Here is a 25,907-nt window from a genome sequence, read left to right as displayed (position 1 = left end):
GGGGGGGGGGGGGGTCAGCCCATCCCAGCCTCTATGCGGTGTCACACGTGCAAGCTCCACTTTCAGCATTTGTGGATGTTTTGTCCAGCTTTTATGTTTCATGCAAAGTGATGATGGATATATGTTAAGTCTGTGGCCCTGTTTTAATGTTTTAATATGCATTGATGGTATCAACAAGTGTGTCAAAGGCCCAGTCCCCCGGGCACTCGCCGCGAGTTACAACGGGTCCAACCACCATTTTGGGCATCTCCAGAATTCATGTGTGTGGAAGGGCTTTGGATGCCCAAAAGATCAAGAATGTACAAGCTTTGGGAATGGGGGATTATCCAGTATAGAGGACCAAGTGTTCGTAGCATGGTCCAGGCACTCCAGACGGTTTCTTGGACCCAAAAATGGGCTTTGGAGCTCAAGTGTCAAATGGAAAGTATGTATATGGCGAACTCTTGAGGACTTGGGAGAGATCAAGGAATGAAACAGGTTTCTACGTGGTGCTTACATGTATTTCACATGTGGTGGAGCACAAAGAGATCATCTCCTAAATTTTAGGGAAAGTTGCTATTTTTGGCAATCTCCGATGGAATTTCCGTTCGCGTCATTACCTCCAGAATTCACAAAGATCAAGTATTGCCAAAGCGCCATTGTGACATTAGCTATCATCTAGGATGTTTTTAGAGCCGAAGATTAAGGAATTTTTGGCCTTTGGATAAGGGACATGTAGCAGATAAGAGGATAAAAGTGAGACAAGTGTCCTCACACTTGTCAATTCAACTCTACACATGGCATTGTAGCATTTTCTTGCTTATTTGAATATGAGAGAGCTATCTCTTGGGCGAGTTTAAGCTTCAAGCAAATTTTTGGAAGCTGAAAAGGATGGCTGTTTTTCAGCAAAATAGTCCTAAAGCTTGCTGAAACTTCTGGTTTTATGCGATATACAGGCTGTGATACTAGTTTATGCGCTCATGGATGAACCACATGGGCTGGGTTACAGGTTTTGGCGCTCATGGATGCGACATACAGGCTGTTATACAGGTTTATGAGTTCATGGATGAGCCACATGGGCTGGTTTACAGGTTGCGCCTATGGAAGGACATGTTGGATAGCCATATTGGATGAAGGACATGTTTATGATTGTATATGGATAATCCGGCATCTCCCATGGGGAGAGTAAGGCCCTCAGGGGTGGGGGGGTCATCCCATTCTTGCCTCTATGAGGTGTCAGTTGTGCAATTTTTATTTTCAGCTTTGTGGATTGTTTAATGGTTGTGGTTAAGTGCCAAAATGTTTAATTGTGCTCATGGACAAAGCGATACACACCCACTCCCACGCTTCCCGGGCGAGTTACATTGGTATCAGAGCATAAGGCTTTCTCTCATTCTTATGTGAGAACGATCGTATTAAGGTGCATACTAGGAAACCTATGATTGGGTTTTTAAAAGCTCTCTTCCTTTTATGTGTTAAGTCATGGGTTCTATGCCCGGGATGTCCACCAAAATGAGATGTAATAATCCCGTATGTTTTCCGTGTGTGTTCTTTCTTTTATATGTTTGTATTAGTCAGGGGGGTGACAAAGTGTTGGCTTCCCTACACTCCATCTTACCCTGATAGGAGAGACTTTGTGACCATAGTACGGGAGGTGTAGATGGTGAGTCTAGCTCTTAGGCACTGTGGATGGGGTAGGTGGTTAGCAACTTTTCTTCCGTATGGGTCTCACCACCTTCGCTTTGAAGGGGGGATGGTTGGGTATTCAGAGTCTGTGTTTGTGTACCTGCTTGTGTCTGTGTGTGAACAGCCCTTATATGTGTGTGTAAACACTCACTTATATAAGTATGTGTGTCAGTGCGTGCATGTGAACCACCTCTTGTAGCCATTTATGTGTGTATGTGATAAGAAGTGATGTTGGTGGCAAGAATCCACATGCTTCGAAGAATGTTGCCTTGAGTTACGAAGCATATCAAGGCTAAATGTAGTGTAATGTGGGAGTCAAAATGGTTGATATACGAGGCCTAATCTTGAGGGTTATGACTTGGTTGGGCATGTATAAGGAAAGAGGGCCCATGGCTTTGCTTTGTGGAGTCATGCACCAAGACCCGCTTCATTTGATTGGCAATGACCAATGGTGGTCAAGAATTATTTAGCGCAATAAAGTCCCATGACTCATGGTGAAACTAGAGACTGGGTTGCTTCATTGTTGCTTGTTTTTGTTATGATTGTGAAGATAGTCAAAGAAGAGGAAAATGGTCAAAGTAGAATGGAAGGTGTGTCCTATGGCTTCTTCACATGGAGTCTCATTCAAATCCCAGTCATAGAAACCTGTCACATTTTCTGCCTTGTCTTGGTTGCTCAATGAGTATACCTATCCACCCGCTGTTTCTGGTAAATTTGTGTGTCTGGCAAGATGTCAAATGATGGCATAAACCAGATTGTTGCTGAGAAGCTTGACAAGAACAACTTCCATGCTTGGAGATTCAGGTTGACAAATTTCCCGATGGGAAAGGGTTACTGGGACTACATAGAAGGTGAACATGAAGAGGCACCGGAGATACCGGAGATCAATCCAACTGCTGCAGATGTGAAAGAGTTCAAGGATTGGAACCAAGGAGCCAGAAAAGTTATGTATTGGCTCTCTATCAGTATACAGGACACCATGATTGGGCACATACAGGATGCCAAGTCCCCCAAGGAGGCGTGGGACACCTTGGTAAAACTCTATGAAATTCCTTGGTGGCGGTGGTGGAGCCGCAGAAGCAAGTGCCAGTGGTGCTTGTGCTCCAGTAGCTGCCGAGGAGGAAAAAGTAGCCGACAAGATCACAGAAGCGGCTCCTCTGTCCCCTGCATCACGCCTTGCGAGTCAAGTCACGTGAGGGATAAAAGCCAAGTGCTCTATTAATTCAAAACTGAAATTAGACCTTTAGAGCTCTTCATCCGTGCTAATCACGAATAGGGAATAATTAGTGAATATTAATGTGTAATTAAGGAATTTTAGGAATCTTATAGATAAAATAGATACTATCGATCTCATGATTAGCTGGATCCTCCAACCCACCCTTCACCGTGCAGTGAAAAAAAGGGTGGTTGGGCTCTTCGGAAACTATAATGTTCACTTCTAATTATGCCTGGTACTGCTATGTATAATCCTACCAATGGTCATCATTGAGGGAGACTTGTGTTGTTGTTGCGCTAATCTTGCCGATGTCGTCACTGGGTTCTTCTTCACTTCTGTCGTCCTCTGTATCAAGATTGGTATGGTACTTTTCTTGTTCTTTCTCCATTTTCTTGAAAATGTTGGTTTTCTTTATGTCCCAACCGATTGCAGTATTTACACCTCAGCTTCTTATTATTTACCTTCCAATTTTAAACTCCTCAAAGAGCCTTATCGTACTCAAGGTTGCTACTCAATGGCTCTCTTTCTTTAATCTTATGATCCTTTTCAATCAGCAAAGCCACCATGTCTTCAAATGTTGTTGAAGCTAAATGCACGATTTCAAGTGACTACTGAAACCAAGTAACATCCTGCACACTCTTTGTGAGGGCTACCATTTTGTCTTCATCATCCAACTCAAACTTTAGACTAGTGAGCTGTCGTAATAGTGAGTAAAACTTGGCAAGGTGGCACTTAATTCTTCATTGTCATTCATCTTGAGATCATAAAATTTAAGCTTAAGAAATACTTCTAAGTTTGTAATTTTACTGCCACAAATACCTTCCAGCTTTTCTAAGATCTTCTTTGTTGTGGACTTGAAATCAACATGATGTACCAATGAGTTTGCATGCCCGAGACCTATATCGTGATGGATCTCGAGTTGTGTTGCTTCCACAATTTCAATTCCGTGCCTGATGGAGCTTCTTCATCCTTGGAAACAACCTCCCATACTCCTTCCCACATAAGGAGCAATTGCATCTTTGTTTGCCATGTGGGGAATCCACTTCCTGAGAATCTTTCAACAAGTGAAGGAACTGCAGATACTGGTAACGCCACCGTGGTGCACGCTTTTCCAGAGGATGTGTTGCAGGGCAAAGGTGGAGAGAAAAAGGGCTCAGTAGGTCCAATACAGAGGGAGTGGAGTAGAGGTGCTGCGGAGCTGGTTCAAGGATCAACTACAATGCAGGTCATTGGATGGCGATGAGCAGCAGCTCCAGATGTTGGCTGCCAGGCAGTGGCGTAGTCCCCCACTGGCGGAACAAGGGTGGAGCAGCTGAGCACAGACTGGTGTGGTGGTTGTGGAATGCTCCGCATTAGTGCCGCCACCAATGGGCTGGGCGGCGGCGGTGCGCCCAGGACTAGCGCCGCCCAATTTTGGTGGCAAGCGCTCAGCTGGCAGACAGCAGAAGGTGAACCTGGGAGCTCTGATACCACTTGTCTGTATTTAGGGTTAGAAGACCAACAGCTATGGAGCCTTAAACAAGTACATGTGATGAGTGTAGTAAAGAGATAGTAAGAGATGTGACAAACTGAAGGGGAGGAGCTTAGTGATTGCATGACTCAAGTATACTTTGATTAATGATGGTAAATGCTTCAAAGAGTACAATGCTTTTAAAATTTATAGGCTTTTGGAGCCTTACCTTTTGACACCACACACATTGGGGCAATGACAAATGGCAAGTGCCCATGACATCACTGCTTATCACATACACACATAAGTGGCTACAAGAGATGGTTCACACGCACTTACACGCATACTCACATAAGTGAGTGTTTACACACACATATAAGGGCTGTTCACACACGAACACAAGCTAGTACACAAACAGACACTCCGAATACCCAACATGGTATGAGAGCAGGAGACCCCAAGAGGTAATCCGCTATATAGGAAACACGTAAGGTTGTCTGATTGTGGCCATCTAGACACTCCGTTATACATAACCAACTTGTGCATAGACCCCATCTCCAAGAAGTGTCTACCATATGTTGTTGCATTGTGCATCTCTCGGTTGGCCCTCTAGAGGCCCATTTCAACCAAGTCAAATCTCTGACACCATAATGGCATCTCCCCGAGAAGGCATATGTCCATACCTATTCCCTGTTGCCCGAGAATTAAAGTCTCCCAACAAAAGGACTTCTGCTTCTTAGGAGAACTTTGCAAAATAAAATAATGGCGCAAATGGGGTCTCAAAAAGCCTTACCTTTTCAGATTCTTTTAATTTTGTTTCTGGTCTCATAGACCACTTGCAAAGTCTAGATTGAAAGCATTCAATAATCAAGGATCCAACCAAAGGGATGACCCATCCTCTTTCTTTGTCTTCAATCCCCTTTCTCTATAATGCATGTAAAATGTGTATATTAATGTTAGACATGACCGCATGCATGACATGCCGGCTTCCATCCTAGAAAACTATCATATTTTAACAGACTACGAACTCAGCTGGGGACAAAAGGCCCCTATATATTGGCACAAGCAAACTAGGTCTTCTTTTACTAGTCTTCTCTAGTAATGTCATGCATCATGATTTACAAAATCTGGGATTTGTTAAGTATTGGCAAAACCCTTTTTCTTCTCACAAATAGATCTGTGCTCAAAATCTCATATTAAGAACACTCACATACAGTTCCTATAAACCCCATGACAGTTAATGCAAACTCGCTTTAAAGCCCAAAAGTATATCTGACGGCCTTTTTACAAAGCTGATCTTGTAATAGATAAAACTTCATGTAAAAAGAGAGAGAGAAAGGCTCACCTGAATTTATATTTCCGAATTGCTGTCTTCATTTCGTTGACAGTTATGTATCCAGTCTACTTGCCAGATTTTTAGTCAGTTTATACAGCAAGTCCAAGAGCGTAACAGGCCGGAGAAATTACAGGTACACGGCACCAAATAAGTCATCCCATTCCATATGAATGCAAAAATCAAGTACTTTGGATTCCTTGAGTAGATTGTGGAGTTATAATCAAGATAGTCAAATCTTCCACTTTCAATTCAAACTTATCTATCAGGGTCACTTTTATCTAAGGTACCTTCCTTTGGTCCAGTCCCTTGAATGTATCCACAAGTTCGTTTTCCCGTTGAATTGCATATTCTGCAAAGTTCTCAAAGGTGATTTGTTTTGTCCATGTTGTGTCCACCACTTTGTTCATAAAATATTGAATATCCTATCAAAATGGTAAAAAGGCCCAATCAGAACCCATCCACATCCATACACTTCGTCAACGCCAGGAATACTCAAGAGTAGCTCACTTAGAGGCTCAAAAACCTAACATGCAAAAAAAAACACATTCATGATTCCACACCCATAATATGCAACATGAAAGAGAGGAAATCGAGGAAATCTTAGAGGCATCACACTTATGATTCAAACATTAAGGTAACAGTAATGTAGCTTGTTGATTCATTCACAACATCACAAAAACATCACGGCTACTTTCCATTGATGCACAACACCCAAGCCCTTCTAATAATTCCACTTCATCACTCTTTATCTTTTGATTTTCAGAACACAACTGTACTTAGAGGAAAAAAAAAAAGGCAACCTCCCAGGTGTTCAATTCTACCGTGATCTATTATTCACCAAATAGCGAACTCTTGAGCCTTGCACAATGGGAAGAAGTGAAGAATGCAAGGTTCTATACAAGGGTTTGGTGGTAGGTGCCAAGCAAGGGCCAACCCCTCGATGTGAGGAAGCTAGGGGTTTTAACCTTGCCACTACCCGTGTCACTCCACTAGTGATTCCTTAAGAGGGTGAGAATCAATGAGGAAAGGAGCTATGCAAATCTTAACCTCTACCTCAATGCCTATGTTTATTCAAGGAGAGGCAGAGATGGCGAGGTAGAGAGGGAGAAGAGAGTAGGAGAAGCAAGCAAGCAAACATCTCAATGCACACATCACAATCCACAAGCATGCAATCAACCAACTCATCTGGCACATGCACATATGCAATACATCCAAAAACTTTCAAGTGAGACAAATCAGGTTTCTTGCCAATAAACCTCTTCTTTAGCATTACATCATGTATGGATAGAGTAACAGTCGTGTTCATGATATAAACTGCTATAGACACAGAGACGCATGCAAGTAAACATCTCAATGTGTGCACCACAATCCACATGCATGCAATCAAAAGAAGAAAGAAGCAAAGCATGCAAGCTATTACCACGAGCTCAAGAGACTCAAATTCAAATTGTGATAATGGGATTGTATCCTTTATCATTATTGAAAATGTCTTATATACATGGCCTCATATTTACAAGTGCCCATCCATCCATGGTGAGTCCAAGGACCTAAAAGCTAGTTGAGCTAATATCTAGGCTATGTATATACAAATTCCATCTTAGTCGGTGATACACATGTAGTAGGCTCCACTAGATCTCATAATTTTATATCATTAAGTGCATGCCGCGGTTATGAATGGTGGTACAAAGGAGCAACCACACGTCCGAAGTAATGTTACCCAAATGTGGCTAACATACCCCCTTCCCTAATTCACATTCTATCCTCAGAATCAATGAGTCAATTGTTGCAGTTGCACAAGTGGTGGTGGAAAGGAGTGGACCGAAATTCGGAATGCGAGAAGACATCAACCTTGGTTTCATATACTCGCTTTGGAGAGCCGAGTGTATACTTCAAGGTGGATCATGGTTGATATAGAATGCGAAGCTTTGTGATCCTTTGTTGTAGAGGTATCCTTTGGGAATTTCCATCAGCAAGATATTGACTCGCGTGAGGAACTTGATGGTGGCACCTATATTCGGATCGAGTACAACTGTGCATATGCAGGCTTTCTTGAGTACCTGAAAGGGTGACCACACATCAGAAGTAATGTTAACCAAATGTGGCTAACATACCCCCTTCCCTAATCCATATTCTATCCTCGGAATCGATGAGGTACGGTAGGGAGTCAAATGTTGCAGTTCCACAAGTGGCAGAAAGGAGTGGACGCGATTTGGAATGTGAGAAGACATCAACCTTGGTTTCATATACTCGCTCTGGAGAGCCGAGTGTATACTTCAAGGTGGATCATGGTTGATATCGAACACAAGGCTTTGTGATCCTTTGTTGTAGAGGTATCCTTGGGGGATTTCCATCAGCAGGTTATTGACTCGTGTGAAGAACTTGATGGTGGAACCTATATTCGAATTGAGTACAACTATGCATATGCAGGCTTTCTTTCTTTCTTTCTTTTTCAAGAAAGAGACTTCTATTAAGTATGAAAAAAACATACAACAATCACGGCTATAAGCCGGAATAGAATAGAATCACCCCAATATGTAAGGTGATTTCAACCAGTGAGGAGCATCATGATGCCATAAGAGACCTCGGGGACTTATTTAAAAGAAAATGCCATGGTCCCACTCCCGCATAAATACAACGCGCTTCGCCTGCGCAGAATGAGAGGACCCCTGAATATGAGTCCAAGTAGCCATGAGAGTATGGATGATATCACCCCATATAGTACTAATGCAATGAGACCCAAAATCTGAACCCTCGATAGCCTCCGTACATCTAGCTCTCTAGATCTGACATGCTGTAATACTAGCAACAATCTCCCAACTGGTGTCAATCCTCTGTCTGGGGGGTGTATAATCAGAGTGAGGGACATCCTGTAATAAACCATGCTGGGCAATACCTCTACGAATGAAAATAGCAGAGTCTGTACCACTACCCTCGCAGAAAAGCTGCAGACCAGACTGGGAAAGCTAAGCAACTACCCCCCAAGTCACATGCATGGCGCGGCCACTCAATTTGTCCATAAGTTGGGCTATAGAACCCCAAATATGTTAGTGCAGTGCTACATCCGCATAAACAATGTTGTACAGTCTCATAATTTGCCGTACATCTCGGGCAAGTAGGTGCTACACCGAAAACCTATCTCCACTGATTGGTGGGGAGACCACCATGTAAAAATAACCAAAAGAAATGAGAGATCTGGCTCCTTCTGTATGAATACCAAAGCCTATGCCAATATCTGCACTATATCACTAGAGAGATATCATAACTCTCCCAATGAGGCCTGAGAGTAGGGATCCTATGCATCTTTCGAGTGAGGAGAAGCCTAGCATTCCGGACCATGAAACTAAAAAAGGGAAGGCTTTCTTGAGTACCTGAGGTGAGTAAGATGCATTTTTACCCCTCATCCCTTTTCTTGGGAAATCAAGGTCATGATGCTTGTATGGCACCCATTTCTAGATGACAAGGGTTTTGTATGTCACCATTTGGCCATCCAAATGGTCCACTCTTGCTTTGGCATCCGTTTCAGGTACAGCTTTCCAGTGGGCTGGAGTGACCTTTGTCCGTGGCCATATTTGCATGCACATTACTAAATTCATGAACAGAGATTTTACATGCCAATGGTGCATTGCATACATGTGTGCATGCCTAGGAACTGTTTTCACATGCTGTTTTACATGCCTGCTTGGTTTGTGTGTTTAGTTCCGGGTAGGAGACACCCGCTCGTGAACCGTGTGCATGCATTTGTTTATCGTTGCCACATGTCAACTGATTCTTGGACCCCTCTCTATTATATCAGATGACTCCTCCACACTTCTCTCCATTCTCCTGCAGATAGTCTCTCCATAGTATCTGCTGTACCTGCTGAAAACTGTTGCACAGCACCTGTTGTAGCTTCTGTACTTGCTGAAAACTGCTACACAGCACCAGCTGTACCTTCTGTACTTCTTGTACTTGCTGAAAACTACTGCACATCATCTGTTGAAACTTGGACCTTCTGTACTCGCTGTACTTGCAGAAAACTGCTGCACAGCAGTTGCAGTTCCTACTGTACCTTCTATACTTGCTGAAAACTGTTGTGCAGTGCCTGTTGTACCTACCTGTACTTGCTGAAGCTGCCATACTATACCGTACTTGCCAGTACCTGCTGTTGTGTGCCATGAATCAGTTGGCTAATGGACTATGCCTATACTCTGGTGCCGCCCATAATCTGTACTAGCTACTGCAACATCGTCTTCGCAAGGAATTCTGCTGCAAACAACTCAAAAGAACTAGGTAAGCTCCTGTGAACCCTATGGGGGTGCGAGATACCTCTGTGAATCTCCTGGTAAACTCCTTTGAACCCTAGGGGGTGTGAAGAACCAATGTGCTCTGTTAAAATTTTAATGTTTCTTCTCCGTGCAGCATATCCTGGTTCTATTTCTCTAGAGATCAGTTTATGCTTGATGCAAGACGAGAGACGAGTAGAGGGAGAGATAGTGTGGACGTTGATGGAGTGGACAAGTGGGACAACTCCCTTGAATGGTGGTTCCTCTCTAACATCACTTGTTTGATATTGTTTTCATCACAGTGTATGGAGTTCTGGCTTTAGAAGCCCCTAAAGTTTGTGATCGTTTCTCCCAAGATAATAAAGCTTATTTGAGGGAGGGATCGGCCGTTCCCAGCTCATTGTCCGTTTAATTTCATTTTCAGCTGTGCACTTGTGTCGTACACTCACAATGAAACATTCCTGCTCATTGTTAGTGTACTCATTTTTCAGCTTTGCAATCTTGTATTGTGCAGTGTCCTTTTCTTTAAGTCATTATGTGTATTTACTTACTTTACATACTCATACCGTACCCGTACCATACCGCACCGTACCTAAAGTACTCAACCACTATGCCTGCCACCATCACCTTCCCCTCCTCTTGCGTGTTGCCTCCCTACAATCCCCTTCGCCCTCCTGTCCCTGCTCCTTCATGCACCCCATCCTCCTCGTTCACATTCCCTCAGCCTCCCTTCTCACGCACCCCTCCGCATCCACCACCTCCTCGGTGCCGCCCTCTCTGTGCAATCCCCCCCCCCTCTTTTCCCCCTTTGTTTCCTTTCTCCCTCCTCCTCGCCTTCACCTCGCCCCGTCTTCTCCATCCCATTTGCCTCTTCGCCCTTAAGGTTCCTGGAGGGTTTTGGTGTATTGGCATTGATTGGCTTCTCTAGTCTCTATCCTTCCAAGAGGACTCCATGGCAGTTGCTCCGTCATCCCCAACCAAGGCCGCCGCCCCCCACCTTTTCTCCCAAGCAAACCTCCAACTCCTAGCATCAATAGTAGCCTCCCTCGAAGCTTCAACACTTGTATGCAAGATTGTGGGTAGCGGTTAGCCGCCCAGCGTGTAGCTAGCTTCACGACTCGCTCCAAGCCAGCCTCCTTGGCGAGCCAAGCAAGATCATAAATATCCATACCCTCGGGCATGGCTACTACCGAGTGCAGTTTGACACGCCATCAGCTTCAGATAACATGCTTCAGCTGAGCCCCATTGCGTTGCACACGGCCCAGTTGTTTTTCACACGCTGGCAGCACGGCTTCCACCTCTGACCCTCTTGCTGGAGTATATGGATTCCTGATCAGTCATTTTGGGAGAACAATAGCACAAGTATTGGAATCCCCAGCAACAATCGCCTCGATGTTGGCCCGTGTGGCTGGGATCCCTTCACATCACATCAGCATTTCCACACAGGAGATGCTACCACATGTTATCTCAATTCGATGCCTCCGAGGTGACCCCATCCTTTAGCAGGTGGAGTACTCAAGCCTTCCTGGCCAATGCTTTATTTGCCGTTAATGGGCCACCTCGCCAGAGATTGCCATCTTTGCCAATCCAGGCGAGCTCCGCAAGGCCAGTCCTACCCCTTTTCACCCTCAAAGTGGAGAGAGCAGACCGAGTGCCCCAGCACCACCTCCCCCCTCAGATGTGACCAAGCCCCAACACCCTACCCCCAAGGACAAGGATGGGGGTAGGTGGCAAACGACCAAGCAGAGACAGCGCCGACACCTTGCAAAGCAGCTCGCTGCCACTAGGCCAGACAGTCCGCCGACAAGACCCAGGCGGAAACGGTGGTGTCAGAGATCAGTTTCAAGCATTTATCTCACAATCAGACGTCTGGAGTGGAGGCCCTACCCGCCTCTCAAAGGGACATAGCGTGAGGTTCCATTTGGAGACCGGTCCCATGAAGTGGTTCTGTACCAGACTTCTCGACTTTCCAGAACCTCCCCCCTCCCCCACACGGTCTCCATTCTCTCTCTCTCTCTCTCTCTCTCTCTCTCTCTCTCTCTTTGTTGCCCCTTTCTCTCTTTTCGCCCGCCTTCCTGCAGTCATTCTCTCTCTTCGTTGCCCCTTTCTCTCTCTTCGCCCCCCTTCTTGCAGTTGTTCTCTCTCTTCACCGCCCTCCTGCAGTCAATCTCTCTCTTCGCCCCCCTTCCTGCAGTCATTCTCTCTCTTCGTTGCCCCTTCCCAAAACTCTCCCCCCCCCCCCCCCCCCCCCAAGGAGGATCTTATCCCTCAATAGCAAGTGCCCTCTTAGGATCAAGATCAGATGCCGTCCTCCTCTCCCCAAGATAGCAATCCCCCCTCTCCCACACGGTCTCCATTCCCATCCTCTCTCTCTCTCTTCGTTGCCCCTTTCTCTCTCTTCGCCCCCCTTCTTGCAGTCATTCTCTTTCTTTCTCTCTCTTCCCCCCCCTTCCTGCAGTCGTTCTCTCTCTTCGCCGCCCTCCTGCAGTCGTTCTCTCTCTTCGTTGCCCCTTTCTCTCTATTCGCCGCCCTCCTGCAGTCATTCTCTCCCTTCGCTCCACTTTTCCCCACCCGACCTTGCTCAGGCCCCCAAGCAGCAACATAATCCTATCTGCTGCTACTTGCCTCCCCACTTGCAGCTGGCCAACTATATGGGGGCCACCAGCTGAGGACCAAAATCAGTACTAGAAGGGGGACCCCTTCAGTCCAACATGGACAGCTCGCCGGCAACAAGGACTAGAGGTCAGAAGGAGAGGAAATACAGCTTGATTTGGGAGAGCACACACAAGATCGGCGACCCCCATATCAAAACATGCCTCACCACCATGAGAGAAGTATGCAAAATGCAGGATACAGACATTGAGCACCTACAAAAGAAGCTCGGGGAGAACAAGGATAGTGATGACCTTAGGCGTGAGTTGCGTGCCTCCATGCAAGAGGAGATGGATAGGTGGAAGGCAAACATGCAGGCATACATGGCAACTCAACTAAGCAAGATGCAGAAGGAAATGGTCCAAATGTTGGACGCAAAAACCAGCCACCACATCTCACTAATCATGGAGCTGGAGGCCCAAGTCGCCACTCTTAAAGTGGAAAACGAGACCTTGAGGGCACGTACTCAATTCGAAGAAGGAGAAATTCAACTATCCCTCAATGATGAGCTGAATACACTTAGAGAGCAAATGAAGACCCTCCAGGAACAAGAGGAGAAGAAGGCAAACGAGGTAACCACATGGGCCAAGGTGATTAAGAAGACACAGAAACAAGTGGAAGAAGCGGGCAGCTGGATTGAGGTTGCCAAGAAGCAACGGAAGCCACCATCATCCCCAAACATCATCAATGACACTCGAAGAGGAGAAAAGAAGGAAGATTAGGGCATTGAATGTGAGAGTGGTGGGATGGCAGGAAGGAGCCTAGTCGAAAGAGGACGCCATAGCGCACTATGCAGAAAGCTGGAAATCGCTGATACCCCCTTCGTCGAGGCATGGATGGGGTGGGCAAAGACACCACCAAGGAACGCGCACTCATCCTCAAGTTTGTGGGGTTGGAGGCGAGGCAAGCATTCCTTACCAAAAGGCAGGCACTTAAAGGAGAAAAGACTTACCTCGAAGGCGATCTCACACTAGCACAAGTGGCACACAGGAGGGAGTGCATGCCACGCATCTTGGATGCACGGAAGGCAAGGAAATGGGCAATGTATAGACATGGGAGGGTGATCATCACCGAGCGACGTGCCCAATGACGGTGCGAGACCTATGAGACCAAGCTAGAGATTGTGCTTTGGAACTCCAATGGCGCCTTGAGGACAGATGCAGGTCTGTTCGAGGAGACATTTAGAGGGAGAGACTTGGTCTTATACACAGAGACACATCAGTGCCAGGGGAGTCAGACTTCCAGAGGTGAGAGGATACAGATGGGAGTCTGTTCACCACGCACCCACGCACAGTAGGGGGTGCCCAGGGGTCAGGAGGGGTGGCTTTACTATACAAGGAGGAGCTTCAACATGTGATACAGGTGGTCAAACGGGATGAGGCCGCATGGTTTTTGTGGGTGAGGATCCAAACAGAGAGGGCCCGAGACATCTACCTTGCAGTGTGCTACTTTGCACCCTCCAATTCTAAATATGCCACCCATGGAGAGTCCACGTACCTACCCCTTTATGGTGACATTATGAAGTTTTCCAGTCTAGGGGACATCCTCCTGGCTGGAGACTTCAATGCCTGCACCGCAGGTGCACAGGTACCCTTCTTTGAGACAGATGATCCCATGTACCAGGAGATTGACACAGTGGGTACGGATTTGGAGCAGACATCACAGGATACAGCAGCCCACACAAACTATGGAGAGTATCTCTTAGCCCTCGGCGGGGCTCATAGGCTAGCCATTTATAATGGCCTAGCTAGATGGCCTAGATCCAGCTCCTTCACCTCCTACCCCTTTGGACAAGGAGCCAGTACACTGGACTATCTAATGGGATCCCTCTCGCTGATCCCACTCATTCCGGAGTTTACCATCTCTCCTCGCCCCATCGGTGTTGCAGGCGACCATGCATACCTGGCCTTCTCCCTCACATACCGATACACCATGCAACCACCTGCTTTGCCCCATCACCGTCCGAGATACCACTTCACCAGAGAGACCTCTTCCATCTATTCTGATCACGTCTACCGCATCCTCTCCGACCTCGACCCCCACATCCCACTTGATGAGCTTACCACACCTCTCAACCACCCTCCATACGTCCGCTGCAGCCACCTTCCCGCACTCCAGAGCCACCCCTACATCACCATGAGGGACTATCCCACAAAATAGCTGGTACGATGAGGAATGTCGCGATACCCGAGCCCGTCTACATCGGGAGATGGCACTAGGATCCACCACTCACCAGCAGGTACGAGTGATCTTTCGACATCTCACACGGAGAAAGAAGACAGCCTACCTAGCCAGGCTTGAGCAGGAGCTATACCAGCTATTTCTTGGAAGGGACTGTAAGGAGGCCTGGAGGATCTTCCAGGATCATCACCTTCAAACTCCGATTACTTCACCCAGCACCTGGCACACCTATGCCACCTCTCCAGCATGGTGAGAGATGCTATTGACAGGATGCAGACTGGGAGAGCACAGGATCATGATGGACTCCTCACCGAGCATTTCTCCCATGCTAGAGACACGCTAGCCCCTTTACTGGTTCACATGTTTAACAGGGCTTTATGTGAGGGCTTCCCTGTCAGCTGGTCATCGAATACTATTGTACCTATCTTGAAAGCAGGTGACCCCATGGACCCCAACAACTATAGGACTATCATGATTGGTTACACCTTGGCCAAGATTTAAGGTTCGATTTTGGAGCATGAGCTTAGTAGATGGTCCGAGGAGCAGAGACTCAGAGCATCAGGGCAGGCAAGCTTCAAGAGAGGGCACTCCACACTAGATCGTATCTTTACACTACGGGGGATCATTGAGGAGGGGAGAGCTCACGGGCATCAGATATACTGTTGCTTTTTGGATTTCCGCAAAGCTTTTGATACTGTCCCACGGGCCAGACTAATAAGGAGACTGCAGGATATGGGAGTGGCAGCAGAGATGTTGTGGGGGATCATTACATTCTGAGTCAGTCACAGACAGAGTACGGGCTCCAGGAGGTGACTTAGAGATCATACACAGCACTATCGGGGTGAAGCAGGGCTGCCCCTTGTCTCCTACTCTATTTGGTCTATACATTGACGAGATCTCGGATTACATAGACAGACACGGGAGGACCAGGAGCACATTTGGCACGAGTCCTGATACCGATCCTCTTGTATGCAGATGATATTGTTCTTATTTCTGATTCACCAAAGGGGCTGCAGAGGCATTTGGATGCATTACGGGCCTTTTGTGAGGACTGGGACCTCACTGTGAACCTTGGAAAGACCAAGGTCATGATCTTTAACACCTCCTCACAGTGGATAAGTAGATCTGCAGTACAGTTTACATATAGTGAAGAGCATGTGGAGTATGTTACCTCATATGTATACCTTGGGATCACTTTTGATGGAACTCATTTCTCGATGCAGAAGGCGGCCGACGCTAGATTGATGAGGGGATATGCAACCCTTGGCTCGCTAGAGAGGCAATGCTCACAGATACAATTTCAGGAGCCGAGGACGAAGTTTTGGCTATTTGATACTCTAGTTACACCTGCACTACTGTATGGTGCTCCCATCTGGGGTCCTAGCTTAGGAGGACGAAGTTTTGGCTATTTGATACTCTAGTTACACCTGCACTACTGTATGGTGCTCCTATTTCAGGAGTCGAGAACGAAGTTTTGGCTATTTGATACTCTAGTTACACCTGCACTACTGTATGGTGCTCCCATCTGGTGTGCACAGGTAGGCACTTGGTATGGCATGCACGGTATGCAGATGGAGACACTCCCCCCGTTCCAGTACAGCATAGAGGCCCTGTCATTTGCTCTCAACCGCACAGAGCGGAACAGGGTTATCAGGAAGGACATTGTTAGACTGGATACTCAGAGGACATGGAGTTCACCTAGTCGTCCACGGGGGACGAAGATGGCCTTCTATAGAGATCACCTCCTATGCCTGACAGAGGATGGGTTCATCATTTGCCCACGCTACATGGACATACACCTATCCTTTGGGGTGAAATGTGCGATCGGCCAGATCCGCACCTTGTCCCACCAACTGAGAGTGGAGACTGCCAAATATGGGCCTAGGGCGGCCGCACCAAAGGACAGGATATGCCAGCTCTGTCACACAAAGCCTGAGACAGAGGATCATTACATATGCCGATGCCCTGTATACTATGAGATTCGGGGGAGGTTCCACTGCCTCTTCCGAGCTGGGTTCGGACCACTTTCCAGGATCATGGACTTCCCAGATCAGAGATGCTTGGGACTTTTTCTTCTAGAGCTCCGTAGACACAAGGAGTCCTTAGTGAGATCCAGATCAGCTGTACTTGCTCGAGGACCAACGCAGAGAGCTCTCACCGACTTCTTCCATACCAGCACTCCGAGGGCCGATCCACCCATCATACCCAGACCACAAGCTAGTGCAGGAGCTCGGCCGAGAGGTGTGACACTCGACAGAGCCACTGAGTTATGCAGAGCTCGATGCCCTAGACCCCATGGCCCTCGCCCACGGCCACGCCACCACAGGAGGATCCGGGTCTCCCATCATCGCAAGACCTTCTCGCGCCAGCTCAGTTTTACCACCTTGAGCACCATGTCACAGCAGCCCATGAGGGATGTATTAGGGTGATATGAGAGCTCTCTACTCATGTACCTAGATCAGATTTTAAAGTTCTAGATTTTTGTTACACATCTTTATTACTATTTTGTACCCAGGATGATGTACCTCATGGATATGATGTAACGTTTTGGTCTCATAGGTCATTTTGGCCTTTTGAAGACATTAATACAACTTTCTTTCTTTCTCTTTTGCTCACCTACTCGCCTCTGCCCGCCTCTCTGCTCTATGTGCGCCTAGCTATGTGCCTCTCTACTCTGCTCTGTGCAAAGGCAGTCACCTGTCTGTTCTGTTTTGTGCACACCCAGCTGCGCGCCTCTCTACTCTGCTCTGTGTGTAGGCAGTCATTCCCTTGCTCAAGTCCCCAAGGCAGCAACTAGGGCAAAACATGTCTCAATCCTAGGAAGGAGAACAGGATGGTGAAACAATCTTTCACACCCCCACGAAGCCACCAAATGCCTACCGCAGAAGACTGAGGGAAGGGATCATGTCCCCTGGCTCACAAAGGCTTGCGAAGATGGCCCGACGAGATGAGGCCCTTTATGAGGAGATACAGCTGCACATAAGGACAGAGATGAGCACCATGCAACAGGAGCTTGAAAAGGAATGGACTGAGCAGATGCATGCCCAAAAGAAACTGATATACGAAACGCTTAAGGAAGAGATATATGCCCAATTGAAGGAAGAAATGCAAGCCCAAGTACGGGTTGAGATGGAATTAGCCCAAGCCTTGATGCACACGGAAATGAAAAAAAAGATGCAGAAATGGAAGGATGACACGCTCCGGGAGATTGGCACAACAGTTGCATCGTACGAAGGCACCTTGAAGACATGTATGGCTGACCGGAAAAAAAAAATCACAAAAATGCAACACACTTTGGAATCATGTAAGGCAAAAGTGGCTACGGGTGAGAAGGAAATGCATTCATGGGCTGAAATTGCCAATGCCACAAAGAAACAAATTGAGGAAGTCAGCCCATGGATTGAAGTGGTAAAAAAGCAGAAGGATACACCAATCAATAAAGTAGAGGTGATGAATGCTACATTGAAAGAGGAAGCCAAGGGACGGGCACGTGTCTTACATGTACCCGTAGTTGGTTGGGAAGATAAGGGAAATCCCCAAGAGGATGCAAAAGCTCTTGCAACAAAAATTGGAGCCACTGATGTACCCATTACTGGAGCATGGTGAGTAGGCAGAGACAAAACCAAGGCGAAGATATTGATCATCACGTTTGGTGACTCGAAGAAGAAGAAGGCCTTCCTCTCCAAAAGGATGGCCCTTAAGGGGGAAAAGATTTATTTGGATGAGGACCTTACACCGGTAGAAGGAACACATGCCGCATGTGCTTGAGGCAAGGAAAGAGGGGAAATGGGTGGTATACAGAGATGGCCGAGTCATCATTACGGAGAGGAGGCCCGCCTGACGGTGCGCAGCCTATGAGACCTTGTGATTCACGGTGTGGAATTGCAATGGAGCCCCTAGACTAGATGCAGGATACTTTCAGACACAGTTATATTTCTACTTATACGGAGACCCATCAGTGCACAAACAAGAGGCTTCCTGACGTGCGGGGTTATAGATGGGAATCAGTGTTCCGCCCTCAGCCACGCATAGTGGGAGGTACCAGAGGATCTCGAGGAGTGGCGATACTTTTCAGGGATGAGCTTCATGACAAAATACATGTGCTACATAGAGATGCAGATGCGAGGTACATGTAGGTCTGAGTATGCAGAGAGGGGCTCCGCAAGCTATATGTGGTGGTATGCTACTTTCCCCCAACCCACTCTAGGTTTGCACCGTCATGAGAGTCGCCCTATAGGCCACTATATGATGATATCATGAGGTTTGCCAGCATAGGAGACATATTACTATTGGAAGACTTTAATGCACGTACAGGCATAAAGCAGACAGAGCTGTATGATACTCAGGAGGCTACGTACCGGGAGATCACGGCAGAGGATGTAGGGTTGCAGAGATCAGCACAGGATGAGGGGGAGATTACAGATTATGGCAGGCATTTTCTCACTCGGGAGTGCACATGGGTTCGTCATATACAATGGCCTATCGAGATGGCAGGGATCAGACGCTCTCACACACTAGAACTCTAAAGGGGGAGCGAGCACAGTGGACTACTTGATGGGATCTCCTTCATTGATTCACGATTTCCAGTTGGCCCATTGGCTAGCAGCCAATCAAGCATACCTGAGTTTCACACTAGTAGGTAGACCCCCGAGAGATGGGCCAGCCACTCATCTACCTAGGTACCCAAGATATCAGTTTACACATTAGACAGCTAGGGTTTACCGAGATGCAGTATCTGATGGCTTGTTTGCTTTAGACCCGCATAGCCCTCTGGACGAGATTACGAGAGGATTGGCACGTGTACTATATGCATCCGCCTCATATGCGTTTCCCAGCACTGCCCCACAGAACAGTTGGTATGATGATGAGTGTCGTGAGACACGGGCACAGCTACAGCGTGAGATTGCCATTGGGACTCACACGCATAGACAGGCCAGGATGATCTTTCAACGCCTTGTGTGGAGGAAGAAACGAGCCTACCTGGCTAAGCTAGAGGAGGAGATCTACCAACTCTTCCTAGGGAAGGACAGCAAGACGGCATGGAAGATGTTACAGGAGAGACAGCGTGGTACTCCGATTATTGCACCTGAGTCATGGCATGCTTATGTTAGAGAGCTATATGATGCACCAGGACAACCCCCCACCCCCCTCCACTAGGAGCTAGACCGGCTAGCAGCACCTTTTTTTACTATGCGGATGGTGCTAGATGCGATAGACAGGTTACAGAATGGAAAGACACAGGATCATGATGGGCTAGTTGGAGAGCACTTCTCATATGCGCGCGATACTTTGGCTCCGTTGATCGTACATGTGTTTAATCGTGCCATTTGTGAGGATTTCCCGGCAAGTTGGACAGAGCATATCATTGTACCACTCTTTAAGAGTGGGGACCCCATGGTACCAGGCAACTATAGGACAATCATGATTGGTCATTACTTGGCCAAACTATATGGCTCTATATTGGAGTCGGAGTTGAGCCGCTGGGTAGAGAGGCATGGTCATCGAGCACAGGGATAGGCCAGCTTCAAGAGAGGATGTACTACCTTGGATCACATACTGACACTTCGGGCACTTATTGAAGAGGGCATGGCACAGAAGAGAAGGATATACTGCTACTTTGTGGACTTCTGCAAAGCCTTCGATACCATACCACGTGCCAGGCTTATGCACAGATTGCATGACATTGAGGTACCTGAGGATATGCAGTGGGGGATATATGCTTTGTATGAGTCTGTGACAGGCAGGGTCCGAGCTCCAGGCGGACTATCCAATATGGTGACCAGCACGATAGGGGTGAAGCAGGGATGCCCGCTATCACCCACCCTCTTTGGACTGTACTTTGATGTGGTCTCCGATTATGTAGACAGATTGGCAGGCCCAGGGGCATACCTGGCAAGGGTGTTGATACCCATCTTGTTATATGCCGATGATATTGTTCTAATCTCAGACTCTCCGGAGGGATTACAGAGACATCTGGATGCATTACAGGTATTCTGTGTGGATAGAGATCCGACAGTGATCCTTGGGAAAAACAAGGTTATGATGTTTAACACCACACAGGCATGGGTGACGAGATCAAAGCCTCAATTCACTTTCTGAGGGGAGCCGGTTGAGTACGTCAGGTCATGTGTCTACTTGGGAGTTACTTTCGCATGACCGCATTTCTCCTTGAAGGAGGCAGCAGCAGCTAGATTAGCTTGAGGGCATGTTGTCAGAATACGCAGCGGAGATGATGACCAAATCTGGGAACACAAGAGCAAAAACGCAGGCAGAAAAACAGCACAAGAAAAAGAGAGATGTAGGCGTGTAACTCTGCTCTATATACACAAGAAGATCCCGAGGAATGATACAAATGAGGTATGGGGGCTGAGGACCTATATATACCCCCCTAGAGGGTAGTCGGCCAGCATAAGGAAAAGCCCACGACTGATAAAAAGGTCCACGACTGCATAAATGCAGTCGGCCAGCAATCTGGTGCCCAAAACTGATCAAAACCAGTCGGCCAGCAACAAGAGTGCCCACGACTGATAAACATCCAGTCGGCCAGCACTGTACTGCTCTTGGCACCCTCTGGCAGCCCTCCCAAGCCTCAGAAAAAATGGGAAAAATAGGGGAAAAATGCGGAGAGTGGGGAAAAATGGGAAAACACCTCATAAGGGCGGGCACACCCACAACAAAGGCCCTGGTGTATAATTGACAAGCAAGTCCTGGAAACCTGATGAAACCTGTCAACCACCCCCTCTGAGTCCGGAACCACAAAGCCTGGAGAAACCACCTCCTTCTGCAAGTAAGCACCTGCCACCTGCCTGGCTTTCCGAAAGGTCCCCGTGGAAAGAACATCCTTATCTACTGGAGGTTCTTTGTCCCGAACACGACGAGACATCAGAGCATAAGTGACCTGTTCAGCTTCCTCTGACTCACGAACACAAGAACTACCAACATCAGTACTGGAAAGTTCCTGCCAACTGCACCATCTGGTCCCGGAAAGCCCGCACCTACAGCGTATCCACACACAAGTGGCCATCACCAGACTGCCACTCATCACAAACCTGAGGACCTGGGAGAGAGAGTGCTGAAAGCTTGTAAACTCCATTCTCCACTCCGCCTTCCCAAACCACTTGGCCTGTTGCTTTGTCCCGGAGAGCAACAAAATGCTCATCAAACTCTACCCGTACGCCAGTCTTGCAAACCTGATGCACTGCTAACAGATGAAAACCAAGTGCCGGAACATACAACACCTGGGAGGAATGCTTCCCCCCTCTGCCATCGCGAACTATCTCCATCCTGCCCTCACTGTGAACTGGGATAGTGGACGTATCCCCAGTAAGAATATGACCAGAAAGCCTGCAGAGATCCTGTAAACCGGAACGGGAAGGAGTCATGTGCCTGGAAGCACCACTATCGAGAATCCACTCCCGAGTATCCGTTGCGGAGAGTCCTCCAATCTCCTCCCTGCCTGAAGAAAATGAAGCATCGGTGTCCATCACCTCCAGGTGCACAAAAGCCGGAGTCTTCATGATTGCTGCTGAGGAGTCTTCACCCTTCTCGGTCTTCCGCTTGGGACACTGCCTCCAGTAGTGGCCTTTCTCGCCACAATCATTACAGGTCCTCTCTGCCTTCAGTTTCTCGCGGTCAGCGTCGGACATCATCTCAGAAGACTTCTCCGATGAAGCCTTCCCTTTGCCCGAGTTACGGCCTTTCGACTGTTGGCCAGTAAAGGCCTCCGAACCTCCACCCTGAGGAGGGTTCGTGAATCGTTCCTCCTGGTCCAGGACCATGGGCACAAGCTCCTCCCACATGATGGTGCTGAGCCTGCCACTGGTAATCAAAGAGGAGTAAAATGCTGAGTACGAAGAGGGCAAATGTGACAACAACGTGATGGCCTTCCCAGCCTGAAGAACCTCCTGCTGAAGAGCCTGTAGCTTGTTAATATGCTCCCGCATCATCGACGACTTTGCAGGGCTCATAACCCGCATCTGTACTTCCAAGGAAACCCTCTTCATGGGCGATACCCTGTTGTAAAGTGAGGCGAAATGCTGCCATATACCTCTGGCCAGCGTCATATGCTTTACATGATTAATTACCTATGCTGTGCAATTGAGGAAAATAAACGAACGGACCCTGGCGTTGACGCGATCCCACATCTGCGTCTGGGCCTCCCGGTCCTTTCGGGTTGACGGTAACTCCCCTTCCTCTACTTCCGACCGTGGAACACCAACAACGACGAAATCGGCAAGGTCGTAAGACTCCAAAACGGATTCCATCATCACCTTCCATATGCCGTAGTTGCTCCCGTCCAACTGACGGTCCACTGGGAACGTAGGGAGTGTCGGGATCTTCACATGTCTCTCGGCCATCTCTAACGGATCTGCCATAGCGGGGATGTACTCTGAAAAGGGTGGGTGGGTGGGAACAAAGAAGAACTAAAACCTGCAAGTGGCTGTCCAGCGAATCAGCCCGCCTTCCTCTTGCTTCTCCTCTTCCCGATCAGCCCAAAACAGTCCACCAATCAGCCACAAAATAGTCCCCCTCTTGCTCACACAAATCCCAAGACCTATCTAGAGCCTAAGGCTCTGATACCATGTCAGAATACGCAGCGGAGATGATGACCAAATCTGGGAACACAAGAGCAAAAACGCAGGCAGAAAAACAGCACAAGAGAGAGAGAGATGTAGGCGTGTAACTCTGCTCTATATACACAAGAAGATCCCGAGGAATGATACAAATGAGATATGGGGGCTGAGGACCTATATATACCCCCCTAGAGGGCAGTCGGCCAGCATAAGGAAAAGCCCACGACTGATAAAAAGGTCCATGACTGCATAAATGCAGTCGGCCAGCAATCTGGTGCCCAAAACTGATCAAAACCAGTCGGCCAATAGCAAGAGCGCCCACCACGACTGATAAACATCCAATCGGCCAGCACTGTACTGCTCTTGGCACCCTCTAGCAGCCCTCCCAAGCCTCAGAAAAAATGGGAAAAATAGGGAAAAAATGCGGAGAGTGGGGAAAAATGGGAAAACACCTCATAAGGGCAGGCACACCCACAACAAAGGCCCTGGTGTATAAAACTAGACAGGAGATGACTTCTAACACATGTAGCCTTGGGGCACTTGGGAGGCAGTGTGCACACATACAGTTTCAGGAGCCGCGCACCAAATTGTGGCTATTTGATACACTCGTCACACCGACCCTCCAGTACGGAGCTCCAATTTGGGGGCCTAGCATACATCACAGACCTCAGAGAGGGACGGATGAGGGATGGAGGCAAATGGAGAGACCACTAATTATGATGATTGCCCGCATGATTCGAAGCAAGTCATCGATACCACATGAGATTGTTCGGGCTGAGCTAGGTGCCGCACCAGTAGTGACCTTTTCTTGCTTTATTAGAATGATGTAAATCTGAAAACAAATACAGAAAACTTGACCTTTTCTTGGCTGGAAAACCTGCCCTTGACCTTCAGTCCTCCACCCCTTTGCGTTAGCAACCTCTTGGCTGTCCTGGCCCTTGTTTGCTTGATGCACTTGGTGAATTATGAGATGATCTCATTGATTTCTTGGCTGGGCTTTTATACCCTTCTCTAGCCCTGGTCGGCCAGCATCCTGAAGTCGGATTGCTATGAAAAGCTCACGACCTGTTTTAATAGGCATTAAATGCTTATTTTGCCCACCTTTTCACACCTACAATGCTGTCCAGCCTGCGCTTATGCTTGTGTGGGACAGTACCAGGCTGCGCATGGGTGTGGGACTGCCCCTACACCTGGCCGACCTGCTGGTTAGGGTTTCTGACCCTGTCGGCTGCCTGTCCAACAGCAGTAAAGCTGGCCGACAGCCCTTCCAGCCCATGCCATGGCTGGTGGGCACAGCTTGGGCCCTCCTGGCCCCTTGGGGGTGGTTCTACACCTCCCCCATGCCCACACTACAAGTGCAAACCTTCGCACTGGGGTAGCCCTATGGGCTGGCCCCATCTCTACATGCAAACCTACATGCCTACAGATGTGTGGCATCCAGTTGCAAACCAGATACACAGAACATCTGACATCATTCCTCCAGAGGGAGACTCACAGCGCGGACTGGCACTGTTTCATGTGCAGGACAGTGCACACCTGACCTTGGACTCATGTGCAGGACAATGCACACCTGACCTCGGACGACTGAGATGGATCCCTGGCTGACCCTTCCCGGACTGGGCTCACATGGGACCAGTTCACCATCCCAGGTCCTGCACCTTCTGTACAGAAATGTCTACGTGGCATCCAAGTGCGGGATGCACGTGACATCCCCTTCTGCTTAACTTGACGGAAGCTGCATAGCCTCCAAATAATCCGTCAATAATGCCGGATAGTCTTCGAAAAATTCTTTGTCAAGCCATACCGCTTCATGAGTTCCTCGGTCCTGAAACTTCGTGAGAAACTGTCGTAGTCTTCGGCCTGAGCCATGCTTGAAACGGTGCAGAAGGATCTGTTCTGGAACCATTACATCTACTTCATCAATAATGTCTGGTTCCGCTTCGTCTTTGACCTCTGAAGGGGGTGGACCTGCATATGGCTTTAACCAACTGACATGAAATACATCGTGCATAGTCCAACTCGGAGGTAGCTTTAACTGCATAGACACCTCATTAATCTTTTTCCGGATGGGAAATGGTCCGAAGCTCCTGAAAGACAACTTTGGGCATCGCTTGCCCACCTGCTTCAATCTTTGCTTCATAATCCGAAGATACACCCAATCCCCTTCCGAAAACTTCATGTCCCTTCGGTCTTTATTGGCCTGTCGAGTGTAGGCCTCTTGCGCTTTAGCCAATCTGTCTTTAACGGACTCTAGGATCTCCTGGTAAGACTCCGTCACTCTGTTCGCCTCCGGTACTGAAGACGAAGTCCTGGTTAACAACGACTGGAAAGGCCTTCCAAACGCTGCCTCATATGGAGTCCTGCCAATAGCTGAAGAAAAAGAGTCATTCAAAACAGCTTGAACTAAAGGCAAAAACGATTCCCACTTACCTTGCTGATCGTGGACATAACATTTCAGCACATCAAAGGCCAACTGGTTGTATATCTCTGTCTGGCCATCTGTCTGTGGGTGGAATGCACTGGAAAAATTCAACTTAGTACCAAAATTATCAAACAATGCCCTCCAAAAATG

General features: G+C 47.8%; 1 protein-coding gene across 3 annotated transcripts in view; it reads right to left on the bottom strand.

The window, feature by feature from the left end:
• Positions 1-25,907, bottom strand: part of LOC147632871 (uncharacterized) — a 117,804-nt gene that overhangs the window by 70,819 nt on the left and 21,078 nt on the right. For all 3 annotated transcript variants that reach the window (XR_015267241.1, XM_086807775.1, XM_086807776.1), the window contains exons 3-4: positions 5,955-6,089; positions 5,677-5,732 (exon numbers count right to left, since the gene is read on the bottom strand). Coding sequence is in view for 2 of the 3 variants with exons in the window: in XM_086807775.1 (XP_086663901.1) it covers positions 5,677-5,732; positions 5,955-6,089 (191 nt within the window). In the remaining variant the exon portion in view is untranslated. The remainder of the gene's footprint in view (positions 1-5,676; positions 5,733-5,954; positions 6,090-25,907) is intronic.

The sequence above is a fragment of the Cibotium barometz genome, chromosome 13, assembly GCF_041138505.1.
Source record: "Cibotium barometz isolate CiBa-2024 chromosome 13, ASM4113850v1, whole genome shotgun sequence".
Lineage (NCBI taxonomy): Eukaryota > Viridiplantae > Streptophyta > Polypodiopsida > Cyatheales > Cibotiaceae > Cibotium > Cibotium barometz.
This window is presented reverse-complemented; position numbering and strand designations above follow the sequence as displayed.